Source organism: Schistosoma haematobium, chromosome ZW (assembly GCF_000699445.3).
Source record: "Schistosoma haematobium chromosome ZW, whole genome shotgun sequence".
In the NCBI taxonomy this organism is placed as follows: Eukaryota; Metazoa; Platyhelminthes; class Trematoda; order Strigeidida; family Schistosomatidae; genus Schistosoma; species Schistosoma haematobium.
Window position 1 is genome coordinate 89,009,397 of NC_067195.1, and position 15,695 is coordinate 89,025,091.

General features: G+C 35.9%; 1 protein-coding gene across 1 annotated transcript in view; it reads left to right on the top strand.

The window, feature by feature from the left end:
• MS3_00004703 (uncharacterized protein) overlaps positions 1-15,695 on the top strand; it is a 72,710-nt gene that overhangs the window by 25,065 nt on the left and 31,950 nt on the right. The window contains exon 2 of the mRNA XM_035734384.2: positions 14,327-15,226. Within this exon, the coding sequence (XP_035587678.2) occupies positions 14,388-15,226 (839 nt within the window). The 5' untranslated portion in view covers positions 14,327-14,387. The remainder of the gene's footprint in view (positions 1-14,326; positions 15,227-15,695) is intronic.

Here is a 15,695-nt window from a genome sequence, read left to right on the forward strand (position 1 = left end):
CCATGCACTACTTTGCACTGTAGTCCGTCGTATGAGTTCCGGATACTGTTGACAATCTTCTCAGGAACTCCGTAGTGTCGAAGAAGTTTCCATAATGTCCTCCTATCTACACTGTCGAATGCCTTTTCATAATCAATGAAGTTGATGTATAGTGATGAGTTCCACTCCACTGATTGTTCGACGATGGTCCGTAGTGTTGCAATTTGGTCTGTGCACGATCGATCCTTACGGAATCCAGCTTGTTGATCTCGAAGTTGGGCGTCTACTGCATCCTTCATCCGGTTCAGCAACACTCTATTGAAGACTTTCCCTGGTATTGACAGTAGTGTAATACCTCTGTAGTTTTCTTATTTGCTCAGATCTCCTTTCTTTGGAATCTTGATGAGGTGTCCTTCTTTCCATTTCATCGTCACTTGATTCACCTTTCAAATCTTCTTAAATAGAAGATGAAACATGTTTATAGTTACTTCAATGTTTGACTTCAACATTTCCATTCACTTGAACTTATTACCAATACTGATAATCAATCAATTGGTTAGTATAGCACTTTTATCAGATTGATACACACATACACACACGCACACACATACACGCACATATATAAAATCGATTTCATTTTTTACACTTTTCTTTATAAAAAGTAACTAAGATTTAATTGGATATCATTTGTAATGTAAATTCCATAAAGTATGGTTCATTTTTATTGTGTTCTAGTTGATTGATCATTGTTTCATTGTGGTTTGTATTGTATTTCTCTATAAGAGAATTGAGTTCACTGATTTAAAAGAAGAAACAAACAACAAGAACTCCATATTCATTTGATGATGAAGAACCATCGGTTGCTATCATCTCGCGGTCCCCAACCAGGTAGTCAACACCTACCAACATGACTCAGTCTAATTGTCAGTGACTTCATGGACTTGTGCCATGTTTTGGTTTGGCCGCCCCTAGCTTTCTTCCAACTTAGGCTGATTATTGATTTCAAAGAGCATTTTTTAAAATTGATATGACACCTTTAAAGTAAAAAACAAACCATCTTTTGTGATCTTAATTCATTTGAGAAAGATACAAAAAGAGATCTACTTGTAGTGAACGAGAACACAAGTAAGGACTATCAAATGTATTTGAACATCAAAATAACATAACACCTTAGCAAACTATGTGAGAACGATACAGTGAATGCTTCATTTGTAAACTATCAAAAATGAAGAATATTTGAGCGAAAAGTTGTTTTCAATCACTTCATCATCAGGCTCTATACAGTTATAAGTCCATAATTACAAAGGCCAAAAAATTAAGGCATGTATTCATGAATTTGACAATGTTATGTGTTAAAAAATGGTGCACGTTTGCATGGTTGGGAAAAGGAGTCACTAAATCAATCAACAGTACTATCCTTTCTCACATGGTAGATAGTGAACATTATATCAAAATAGAGGAAGCTTTCTCTGTTTTATATCAAATTCTAAAATATCTACCTCTAGGAGTTAGATTACGACAGCTTTACATAGCCGAAATCATCTGGATCAACTCCAGAAGACCAAATTTATGTATCCAGAAAAAATATATCGAGCCACTTTGTTCATCTTGGCCTACGACTGGATCACTGAATACCTAGACTGAATATTATAAACCTCTTACCCCTTCCTTTATTTTTTATTTATTTAATTTTCTTTTTCTTTATTATCATTATTTTTTATTGTCTCTATCCTAATCTTCAAATCCATCATTCCCAATTCGTTTATCTTAATTACCTTGATAACACCCCCCTCATTATTACATATTATATTCACACAACAATCTTATAATGCTATAATACTATCCTCCACTTATTGTGACTGAACACTTTACATGCCTTATTTTCGGCCTTTGTAAAATACTATAATTACGGACTTATAACTGTAGACAATGATGGATAGTGGCTAGCAGTGGAATCCGCGACGCGCGTTTCGTCCCATTTGGGACTCGTCAGCTGGATATACGTGCATCTCAGAGAGTTGATGTTCACTCTGGTACTCGAATCCAGTACTATCCACCATTGGTTACAGAGCTTGCGAATTAAAGGAATATCGAGGCATACGCACAGTATGCACCTCAATGGGAAGATACAAGCCAAACAATACCAAATGAATTTATAACTGTAGAGCCTGATGATGAAGTGATTGAAAACAATTGTTCGCTCAAATATTCTTCATTTTTGAATATACTCTATGGAGATTTTTAAACTGTAACATATCAATCAATCATCTCAGACTTTATTTTACATGCATTTCCATGCCAATCATTTACTGTTCTCGTTAACTTTTTTTTGATCTCCTTAATATTCTGCCGCTAGACATACCACTTCCAGTTGATAATACATGCTACTTATAACTGTTGATGTCAGTAGCACGCACTACATACTTAGTAATTTCAAGAAATTTCACTGGTTGAAATTATGAGTCAATTGAAGCTAGACCATCACGGAAAACCTGAAAGCACTGGACGGCCGTCTCATCCTAGTGTGTGACTCTTCAGAAGTGTGCACCCACGACCCCGCACCCCGCGAGATTCGAACCTAGGAATTATCAATCTCACTCCAGGCGCTTAACCAACTAGACCACTGAGCCGGCATCCAACAGTGTTAATGTCTAACTTCAACCAATCCACGAAGTTGCGCCACCGTATACCATTGTCTTCAGTGAATTGATTTTTCACAACAGACCTGATTGAACTCCACTGGTAACGGCTTCTCATTAGAACTTCAGGAGAATCTCTTGAAACAGCCGTCCAGTGCTTTCAGGTTTTCCATAGTGGTCTAGTTTCAATTAACTCATGATTTCAACCGGTGAAATTTCTAAAAATCTCCACAAAACCCATTCTGATAATTTCAAAAATGCAATTATTGAAGTTATAATAGGTTTCTATGAATAAAATTTGTGCCTCATCTGAATTGATCTACAATAAATGATGATTAAACTATGACAATAGTGTAACAGTTATGTAAATACAATGGTTACTATCAATACATTGAATAAATTAAATATTGACTGAAACATCACCATTACTATCATTAGATCAGGTATCAAATACAGACAGTTTAATTTTCTCACCAAATGGGTCATATTAAGACAATTTTGAGTAGAGTTTTTTCTATCGTTTTTTTCTTCTTTTTTAATGAATATGATAAATGATGATCATCATTTTAGCTAAGTGTCATCTATATTTTCTTTATAATAAATCAATATCTAATTGATTATTATTAATAGAGTAGTTCAGTATTATGTCCCGACAAGAATAATGAATGAGAATTTTTAGGATCCATTTATGGACAAATATTAAACGTATATTTATATCGTATAATTGTTATGTAACTAAACTATTCATATTCAGGTCGCTCTTATTATGTTTTATTTATTTGAACACATAAATATTGGTACAAGAGAACGCCAATATATATACGCCACACAAAACAATGAGAATTCGAAGAGAAAGAAAAGAAACAGTAAGGAGCGTGAAAAAAAGAGAACAATAACGAAGAGGTTGGTGTAAGGTAGTGTAGTAATAATAATAGTAATAATGAGGGAACGAAAAGGTACAATCAGAAGAAATCTTTCAGTTAAGGAAGACACAACCACTTTTTATGAAGAAAGTAAAAGAAGGTTGCAGCAAGATCACCAATGGCTTCTATTCTGAGCCATATCTGATAACTCCTCTAGCCACTATGTAGCACCATCTCTCAGACCCCAACCAGGGAGTCGTGAAGGACCGACAGAAGCACGTCCTATACAGCGTTCTTTTATACCACGACACCATGTCATACACTAACCACCTCTCTGCTTCTTCAAACCAGTCCCAGAGTCGGCAAGTAATGCACGACGTGGGATTCTCTGGGACGACATTCGTGGAACATGCCCAAGCCACCGAAGTCGGTGTTTCAAGATGGTGACACCAATTGAATTATCATCTCTGTGCCCGAACACATGATGCCGAACCTCTGCATTACTGACATGGTGTTGCCACTGAATGTCAGCAATCCTTCGGAGACAGTGATGATCGAACACAGAGAGTTGTCTAACGTCCTCAACTCGGAGAGGCCAGGTTTCACAAGCATAGAGCAAAGCTGCTCTCACCGACGCGTTGTACATCCGACCTTTCACAGCCAGACTAACATCATGAAGGCGCCAAAGGTGGCCCAGATTGGCATAAACCGCTCTGGCTTTCAATATACGTGCATTGACCTCATCACTCACGCCACCACCAGCACTTATGCAGCTACCCAGATACACGAACTTCTCGATTACGTCTATCTGCTCACCATCCAGGGTGAGTACAGGATTAGAATCCTGCCAGTCTTGTAGAAGTACTTTGCACTTCGAAGGTGCAAAGCACATACCATACCTACGGACACTGATTACCAACCGATTAAGTGCGGATTGCATGTCTTGGGCATTATCGTACAGTAAGACAATATCATCCGCATACTCAGGGTCGAGAAGTCTTTCTCCAGGCAACAGAACCACACCACCATCACTTACATCCATCAGAGCTGTTTCCAGAATGTCATCGATGGCAAAGTTGAAGAGGAATGGTGAGATTGGGCAACCCTGTGTAATCCCACTGCTGGAATGTAACAATGGAGAAAGGTGGTTGTATGCCCTCACTCTGCCTGAGGTGTTTGTGTATAGGGCTTTTAGGATGTTAATAAACTTCTCAGACACACCCTTCTTCAATAGACAGTTTTATTTCAACCTATGAACTATTATTATACGACTAACCATTCTTGAGTTATGCCCAGTATATTAATTACTACCTCCCTCATTCACAGCCACATCTGGTTAATTCTTATACAAATGTTATTTCATATTTTATTGGTACCTTGTGGTCGGTTTGTTTGGTAATATAAACTCGGTATGTTTGGAATATAATGAATCATATTGCAGAGGCTGAGATTGGTGTTCTGGGCTGAACTGGATGGGCTAGGCGGAAATCAGGACCAATCAGAACTCCTTGGTCCGATCGATAAGTCACTGTTCTCTAATCGGCGGTCACAAGTTATAACATTTATTCATTTTCAATACTCATTAGCATGAATTAGTATGTCAGTAATATGCATATTTTTTTCTGGGAAATTAAACAATAACCAATTTTATATGAAAACTGAATAACTTTTAAAGACAATTACAATTTGTAATTACATGTGCCTAAATTATAGCCTTTGACAACGTTCTATGAACGTTCTATAAACCTTAACCTTAACTTATAAAAAAGAATTTTGGTGAATTTTTAATTCTTATGATATCTCAGTTCTTTCTTTTGAACTTCTGCCGGGAGATTCACTTGTTGACTTGGAATATGCTGATGACATAGTTTTATTTGGTGAAGACGCTGACAAAATGCAGAGTCTTCTGACCACTCTAAGCAACAATGCAATCATGTTCCGGATGCGATTCTCCCCCTCGAAATGTAAAACGTTGCTTCAGGATTGGGCTGCATTGACACCCGAACTAATGATAGGGAGTGAAGTAGTTGGGTGTGTCAACCGTTTCACTTATCTTGGAAGTCTCATCAGCCCTTTTGGTCTGGTGTGTGACGAAATGTCAACGTAATGTGTTCTTTGACCTTCCTCTTTTCCATTTCCCTTCGGGATTCCAAGTTAGGACTTGCCTTGTGATACAGTATGGTGATTTCCATAATGTATGTCCTATCCATTTCCATCATCTTATGCATTTCCAATAGTTTATTATACTATTCATGATTGATTCACAAATATTCAATATCAAACTGTAATTTTATTCACTAGAAGTTATGTAGCATATGGAACATTGTAATCAATCGATCTCTTCACTTGGTATTGTTTGGCTTGTATCTTCCCATTGAGTTTTAAGACTTCAATTGATCAGCGAGTGTCTATCATGAATCAGTAGCTGAGTGGATAACGCGATAGCGTTTGAAGCGAATGGTACTGGGTTCGAGTCCCAGAGTGAACATCAACTCTCTGAGATGCATATACATCCAGCTGACGAGTCCCAAATGGGACGAAAGGCACGTCAAACTGGATTCCACTGCTAGCCACTATCCATCATTCCCTACAAAAATCGATCTCTTATTAAGACATTCGATTTTATAAACAATCATTTTATTTCTTTCAATGGTATTTGATAAAAACAAACAAATAAAGTCCTATATTGATCATTATGAGATACAGTTCAATGAATTGTGATTATATTTAGATGACATTTGTTTGGTGTATTTATCCAACAATATAAATCAGGCAAAATTGAATATAGTTATATTAACATTCAAAAGACAGTAAAGACAATAAAGAGAAATAATGAAATCAATAATTATTCTGTTGTTAGAAACAACCATCAAGGTATCATGCAAAGAATCATCAACTTTATTCATAATAATAATAATAATAATAAAGTGATTCTGTTGTCATCTTGGAAACACTGAAATGAAATATTCAGAAAGGGGGATAAATAAACAACAACAACAACAACAACAAAAATCAATATTCATAAACTGTACTTTTTCTTCTTCTAATTCAGTCATTTGTTTAGTTCATTTGTGATAGCGTCTTTAGTCAATTATAAATTTTTCCATTTTGTTAATATTTTGTTATATGTGAATCAGGTTTTTAAAAAAAGATTTTTCGAATTTACTAATCAAATTATGTATAAAACCCACCAAAATGCTCTGGTACAGCTGAGATTGGGGGAGAGTCAACTCTTCCTCTTGAAATACTCTTGCATGGCCACGTGCATACAACCATTGCCAAAGAAGTCCTACTAACTCCCTTTTCACGGCATTACTGTTGTTTATGAAATTAAGAGAACGAATACGAATGTCAGGCATTTTAACCAGGTTGGTGGATATGGAGGATCCACCTAGGGGAGTTGGAAAACCGTGATTCTAAACCAATGGTGAACATGGGTTCCAGGATGCTGAGGGAACAAATGGCGTGTGAACCAATTATTGATCACCGGCTACCATGCTACTGCATCTCCTGACGTTGCTCTATTGCCTTGTGGCTTAGACCTTTAAGTCAAATGCTCGGTGTATGACCCCATAAGAAAGCCACTTGTTTCGTTCCGGGTGCTCGGACAGTATCCCAGCACTCATACAAATCGAATGATTTATATGGTATATATCTATTTGGTGCCTACTTGTACAAATGTTTATGTATTTAAATAAAATAAATAGTATAAGAGTCAAATATTTTTAGAACTAATGTAATGTAATAACGACCATGAAATAACAGGATCATTCAATTCCCAATGTTGCAAATATATGTTATTCCAGATGGTGGAGAAGATTTGTAGCTCAGGTGGATGATTTTGGTGGAGTTTTGTTCTCTGAGCTGGATCCAGCTCAGAATGTAACCGATGAGCTTGTAGATTTCTAAGCACTTTAGCTAGGGATTTATGGTAGTTCAAATGAAGTAGCATTTTTTTAGTTAAAAGAAATGTCACTGAATCATTGAAATACTGAGCAGCATAAAAAAGGTAGGTTAGTCTAGTTACAAGATTAATCATAACTAATCTTAATTAATCTTAACTATTTAGTCTTACCCTTAACCTACCTCGATAATCCTGATTTATTATCCGCAGTGGTTATCACGTTGTTTCTATGTACTTTATTTTTCTTTGTTACGGCTTACTCTTAACTTGTCTAGTTGACCTTTTATTTCTCGTATATAAATGTTCTTAACAAGTATATGTGTGATCAGATTGTTCAAAATGTATTACGCAAATATATCACATAATTCTGATAATCTTCATCTTCTCATTGCATTATCGAAACAAGCCTTTTTAGTTTATATAAAAGTTACCGAGGTTGAATACTTAGTTTGGTGGTGGTCTAACATCAATCGGTTCACGAACTCACTCAAAAACCTAATAATCTCCACAACCCTATACTGATAATTACCATGTGATCACTAGTGACTAGCATCGTGAAGGAATTCTCGGAGTTCTAGTGAGAAGCCGTGACCAGTGGAGCTAATCCATGTCGGGTAGAGACAGATATCTACCTCAGAACAATGGGAGATGGTCGCGAAATTCCGAGAACTGGTTGAGGTTAGACGTTAACAACGTTGGATACAGACTCAGTGGTCTAGAGGTTAATGCAGAATAATATGAATTCATCATATTTTACTTTGTTTTGTTTACTTGAATCTTTAGCATTGCAATTGATCAGTCTCTTATTGGCATATATGCATCCTGTGCGGACTGTCTCGATATAGACTTAAGTCACAAGCTTTATAAGCAAAGATGAGTAGTGGATAGTAATGAAATTCAGATCATTTATTTCTTATTATGTGGGACTCGCTGACTGGATGTACCTGCATCCAAAAGTTGGTGTTTACTTCGCGACTCGAACCAAGTACTATTGGCTTCAAATGCCATCGCGATCAGGACTCAGTAGTTAAATAGGTAACGCGTGTGTCCTGAATTCCATTGCTAGCCACCATCCATCTTCCTTATAAATATTTTTTGACCAATTATTGTTCACAATAACTCCGTCTGCAAACTGTTTCATTTTTAAATTCATATATATTTCATCATATCTCCCAATAGTTTGCATACGCGAAATTGTTTTGATTGCATGAAAACAATTAAACAGTAGTGAAATTTGAATGTTGTGAAGTAGTCGATACAATACAGTTCAATAATGAATGACCTGTAAATATGTTAGGTCAGATAAGCAAAGCCATAAATAATTTCAGTCGTTGAGATCATGAGTCGACTAAAGCTAGACCACCATGGAAAACCTGGAAGCACTGGATGGCCGTTTCGTCCTATTGTGGGACTCTTCAGCAATGCGCATCCACGATCTCCCCCCGCGAAATGCGAACCCAGGAAGTATCAGTCCCGCGCGCGAACGCTTAACCTCTAGATCACTGAGCCCGCCGGTATCCAACGGTTGTAATGTCTAACTTTAACTAATCCACGGAATTGAGCGACACATCCACCATCTCACAATAAGACGAAACGGCTGTCCATTGCTTCCAGGTTTTCCATAGTGGTCAAGCTTCAACTGACTCATGATCTCAACTATTGATATATTACTATAATATCTAAAGAAATTCTTCTACTATGAACCATAAATAATTAATAATAATATTATTATCTTTATTTTAATTGCATAGATGTGTGTATTAACTCAACAGTGGGAGAATTAAAAACTATTGGGAGTTTCAAACATGAGAGTTATAAGAGTATGTCAATTAAAAACAAACAGAATATGTTAATCTAGGTTAAATGTTACGTTTCACCATAGTTTTAGAACGAAAGTGAACTTCGGAATGTTTTACAGAGACTTCAGGCTATTGTGAAAGTTATTTACTATACTAAAGAAGTGTTCAAGAAATACATCAACGGAGTAATAAGAACAACAGAATACTTAGAGAGAATTCTATTGATCTATCGACTAGATACATGACAACTGGAAGTTTGTCTTGATAACTACAATCTAAAGGTTTTAAATAAGTATCAAATGAACTTCCTAGTTCCGATTCTGAAGTTCAGTTAGAAATAAAGGTGAATGAATCCGCTGAGTGACAAATGGACTGTTTGAAAATTTACCTATTCATGTATATAATCCAATGATGTCATCAACATAGGATGTTGAAAGACATAAGAACCCCGTACACTTTTATGTAATCAGTGCATGAACAATCCACAGATAGGCAGAATACTTTGAGAGAGTTTTAAAATTGAAATCACACCATCAGACTCGAAAAATGACCGAGCATCATATTTATAAATAAGAAAGGCGTAACATAAAGTGGAAGTTTCTGCTGAACGATTTAATGAAGTTTCAAAAGTTAGGGGTCTGTGTATACTTTAACATAAACTACTGTTTATCAGCAGGAAACCAATTTATGTAATTACAAAATTTTGATGGTTGTTTATTACTCAAATTGAGCACACTATAGTTTTAATGGTTGTGAAAAAACCCGAAAACCCATGAAAATATTTACACGCTATTTAGTAGATATATATTTTCTATTTAAACGTTAAAGACACAAAGTTCGGCGAGGGGATGTCTTCTCATAGGAATTTATTAAGAGTCTGTGTAATATTAAGTATTAATTCTGTGAGGACGTACGAATATTGAATGAACAATATAATACAATATAAAAGTTGTAATCCTAGATTGTGTAGTATAAATATAGTACCTAAACGAAAAGCCCTGTTACTTACTTACTTAATTACTTAATTACTCACGTCTGTTACTCCCAATGGAGCATAGGCCACCAACCATCGTTCTCCAACCCACTCTGTCCTTGGCGTTCCTTTCTAGTTCTATCCAATTGTTGTTCATTCTCCTTATATCTGTCTTCATTTCTCGGTGTAATGTGTTCTTTAGTCTTCCTCCTCTCCTTTATTTAGCCTTGAGGATTCCAAGTGAAGGTGAGGGCTTGCCTTGTGACATAGTTGAGTGCTTTCCTCAATGTGCGTTCTATCCACTTCCTGCACTTTTTTTTCCTGATTTCCTCCTCCGCTATGATATGATTTGTTCTCTCCCATACTAGTCTATTGCTGATAGTGTCTGACCAACAGATCCAAAGTATATTGCGTAGACAATTGTTAATAAACACCTATATCTTCTGGATGATGGCTTTCGTAGTTCTCCAAGTTTGCGCCCCATACAGTTGTTATGAGTTCCAGATGTTCTTCAATTGTAAACATGCTGATCTTGCTTTTCCGATCCGCGCCTTCACATCTTTATCAGACACACTGTGATCATTGATAATGCTGCCCAGATATGTAAAGGTTTTTACGTCCTCCAAAGCTTCTCCGTTGAACTGATTAGAAAGAGATTATATTTTGAATAGAATAAGATAATCGAAATGTTTTGCTACAATAATAAAAGTTAATAGAACTTAAATGAAATGAAATGATGTCAGAAACAATTCTGGATAAAGTTATAGGAGATATGAAATAATTAGAGATGGATATAGTCTGAAGTCATTGCAAAGTTAAGTACAAAACATTTTTACGTTGTTACAAATAATTTTGGCTTCATTTCATTGATGGTTAAAGTTTCAACTATCTCAGGTAGTGCTAGGTTTGAAACTATCACGAGTTCACTCAAGCTGCCAACGAGAAACATGACTCAGTGACCAAAGACTATTGGGCTAGCTATTTGATGAGTCCCAGCCCCGCTAGGTAGAGGGAGAAGTCCAAGCTTGGAATGGGAGAGTATATTCTGCAACAGCCAGAAACGAGCGATCACCCAAACACAATTCAAACGTATATCTATCAATTATATGTATATAATCGACATTACCATGGAAGTATTTTTAAACATTCAATCGATAAGTTAGTCAATTGACTGGCATTGAAATATTTAAACATTTAATCGATAAGAATAGTTTAGTTCATTAACAATTATACGATAAAATATACGTATAGCATTTGGTCCACAAATGGATCCTAAAAATTACCCCTCATTATGCTTATCGAGGCATAACAAGTAGTTTGATACAATGAAATCTAAGTAGATGAATAATATAATTCACCTAAAACTCAACCCTGAAGACGAAATTAGGAAAAGACGATGGAAATGGATAGGACATACATTACGCAAAACATCAAACTGCATCACGAGGCAAGCCCTGACATGGAATCCTGACGGGAAGTGTAAAAGAGGAAGATCAAAGGACACATTACGTTGGGAAATAGAAGCAGATATGGAAATAATGAATAACAACTGGAAGGAGCTAGGAAGGATTGCCCAGGACAGGGTTGGACGGAGAATGCTGGTGAGCGGCCTATGCTCCTTCATGAGGAGTAACAGGCGTAAGTAAGTAAGTAAAAATCAATCCCACGGATCAGCAAATTGATTAGAATCGATTAACTATTCAAGAATAGAACTCTTAATCCATTTCTTCACATTCTTATTGAATCACATTGAAACATGTTCTTGATGCATGTGTTGATTGAGGCATATATGCCTTGCTTTACAATAGCAGATATAAACCTGTGTATGTACATAATATACCTAGACATAACACTTATTTATTAGTAGTTCACCAAACAGAAATGATTCATTACATATACACACGAATAGTACGATAGAAGTATATTATTTAATTCAATTATTCTACGTGAAGAATCTGCCACTGAACTATACAAACCACTTTCACTGTATATACGTAACAGATGAATTTTAGGGACAGAGATATGAAGTTACTGACAAAGTTATTTACGACTGTTATCCTTCATGGAGGAGCATAGGCCGTACACTAGTATTCTCCATCCAACTCTGTCCTCAGAAATCCTTTCCAGCTGTTTACAGTTGCTATTTATTCTTTTGACGTGTGTGTAGAATTCTTGATGCAATGTGTTCCTTGATCTTCTTCTTTTCCGATTCCTTTCGAGATTTCAAGTTAGCACATGCCTCGTGATGCAGTTTGATGATTTTTCATGCAATTCTAACGTCATTTTCTAATTTTCTGTTCAACAATAAGCTGTTGCCGAAGGTATCTTGAGTGTACAATTATTTATAAATATTTGTACGTTTTTGATAATGGTTGTAGTAGATCTATAAGTTTCGATTCCGTACAATAGAACTAGCTTGACGTTCGTGTTGAAGACTTTATCTTTGATATTGGTTTGCGAACAGTTGTTTTGAGTTCCATAGGATGTTTAAATGTAGTAATGCTGTGCTCTCTTTGCCAATCTTCGCCTGTATGTCTACATCAAATTCTATTTCTACATCGATCTTCAGTCTTGGTTGGCTTCTCAGTGGTGAGGTCATGAATGTACACTCATGAGGAGTCATATTCTAGGATCATACAGATGTCCAGTACCTACTGTTCTTGATTACTCCTATAATTAGTGTTAATTCATTCTGTGAACTATAAATTAGTTTATTTTTTCAATATCTTTTGAAGGAATTTATCGAAGACCACAATATCGGAAGTCGTAAATGGACTCAATTCTATATTGTCAGGCAGAGACAGGTATCTAGTTCAGTACAATGAAAGATGGTCGCTCAATTTCGTGGATTGGTTAGTGTTAGACACCATTGGATGCCGGCTCAGAGGTTCAGTAGGTTAAGCGTTCGCGCGCTAGACCGAAGGCCCTGGGTTCGAATCCCGCGAGCGGAATCATGGATACGCGCCGCTGAGGAGTCCCACAATAGGACGAAACGGCCGTCGAGTGCTTCCAGGTTTCCAAAGGTGATGGTCCAACATCAATCGGTTCATGATCTCAATCAAAAACTTAATAATCTCCACAATCCCTATACTAGCAATTCAATAATGCCTGATTTACATGCATACAAATTTCTTTGTGTGCTTACTCTTAGTTTAATACGTCATACTACTTATAGAGAAATTCTTTAGCTAGTTATTCTATTAGAAGACTATCACCATTAACCTATTCAGTTCAACTTCTTTCTTTATGAAGTATTTTACTATGCATTGTCTTTCTTATTTCCCAACATATTAATATTATCATTATCATAGTCATTATGAAATAACGTTTCCCTTAGTTTGCTTTATATTCAAATGAGTTTTTGAAATCTATGGACTAGAAATCACCTGCTTACACTATGTTTCTCTAACGGTTTAACTAGGATACATATATACCCAAATGTATATGTATATAGATATACACTGTATTTTAGTCTTCACTTCTATGTTCTAATACAATTTACAGATCACTCATTTTGTAAGTAGTGACGTGTATAGAACAGTAATAACATCTGATATTATCCATCATTGAAATTTGAAATACGTTTAAGTTTATTCATCCATAACACTAGTTTGTTTTTCAAAAATATTCCTACCACTAACAATTGTATTACACTGATCAAAAAGTTAAATTAGTATACCCTAAAATGGAAGTTATAAAGAACAAGTATTTATTGTTTTCTTGTTGATCAGTAGAGTTCGACCGGGTCTGTTATGAGATGGTAACTCACTGAAGACATTAACGGATGTGTTGCTCTATTTCGTGGATTGATTGAAGTTAGACATTAACAATGTTGGATACCGGCCGACTCAGTGATCTAGTGGTTAAGAGTTCGCGCGCAAGACAGATAGATCCTGAGTTCGAGTCTCGCGAAGTGGGATCATCGATGCGCACTGCTGAAGAGTCCCAGAATAGGACGAAACGGCCATCCAGTGCATCCAGGGTTTCCATGGTGGTCTGGCTTCAATTAACTCATGATCTCAACCACTGAAAATTTTTTTATTGATTACCGAATTTTATGAACACTGCAGTTTACCAGGTTAGTTACAACGGTTGTAATAAATTGTATCTGTAATAAGAATTTGTCCTGTAATAATATCGTGTTTATCTGTTTGTATTTTTCAACCCAGGTATCCGTAATGCTTCTGCTTTCGCTATGTGGTTTGGTTATAAACAAAGAACAGTGAAAACATGCTACAATTAGAGAATAATGATAATTCCCATTTTATACAAATGAATGATCAGCGTTCAACTACTGATAAATTAGCCCAAAACTGTTCACATATCATTCAAATGAAAGAATCATCTAAAATAATAAAGAGAATCAGTATCTTAGAAATTATATGTGATACATTTTCCATACGAGGTGTTGCACGAATGAGACGAGGACCACCATTTCTACGAGGTTTATGGTTTTGTTTTGTATTAATTATGACTGTTGGTTTACTACTGACAACTTATCTTCTAGTACAAGATTATTTAGTTTATGATGTTTCAGTAAATATACATGTTGATTTAGATGCTAAATCACCATTTCCAGCATTAACTATTTGTCATCATCATCCATTTTCACAGAATGCATATCATTTATGGCGTCATGGTGATGTTATGTCACCAAGTGTATTTAATAAACATATGCGTAATTTAACTCATAAATTTCTAATGGAAAATGATGTTGATGCAGCGGAAACTCTTTATCAATATGATAGTTTGTCAATCTATTATCAAAATATAAAAACAATTGATGCTTATCGTTTAGGACATGATACAACAGCATTTTTAAATTGTATGCGACGTGTTAATCAAACTATGCAAATTGAAGATAATTGTATGCATATGGATGGTTTTCAAATACGTAAATTTAGTCATCATATATATTTTAATTGTCATACATTTGAACCTAAAACAAAAATTGAAGCATATGATACTGATACTATTGCATTGATTGTTAGTTTAGGTACAGATCCAAATTATAATAATCAAGAGCAAGCATTTCTTGTGGATTTATTTGAAATGGCACGAGGATTACGGTAAGTTGAATGATTAATAATTAGAAGAACAGATCAAATAAATATCTTATAGGGTGAAGTTAGGTGAATTATCCAATTCATTGAGATAATGAGATATCAACTCACTGAAGACAATGGTGAACGGTGGCGCAACTTCATGGATTGGTTGAGGTTAGATATTAAGTCCGTTGGATACAGACTCAGTGGTTTGGAGGTTAAGCGTTCGTGAGCGAGACTGGGGGCCCTGAGTTCGAGTCCCACGAGGTGCGGTCATGGATGCGCACTGCTAAGAAGTCCCACATTAGGACGAAACGGCCATCTAATGCTTGTAGGTTTTTGGTGGTGGTCTAAGACCAATCAGTTCATGATCTTAATCAAAATCTTAATAATTTCCATAATCCTACACAGATAATTATCCAATTCTTTATTCTCACTAAACATTTTGTCTGATGTCACTTTTTCATGCTTTCTGAATGACGAATCCAAGTAG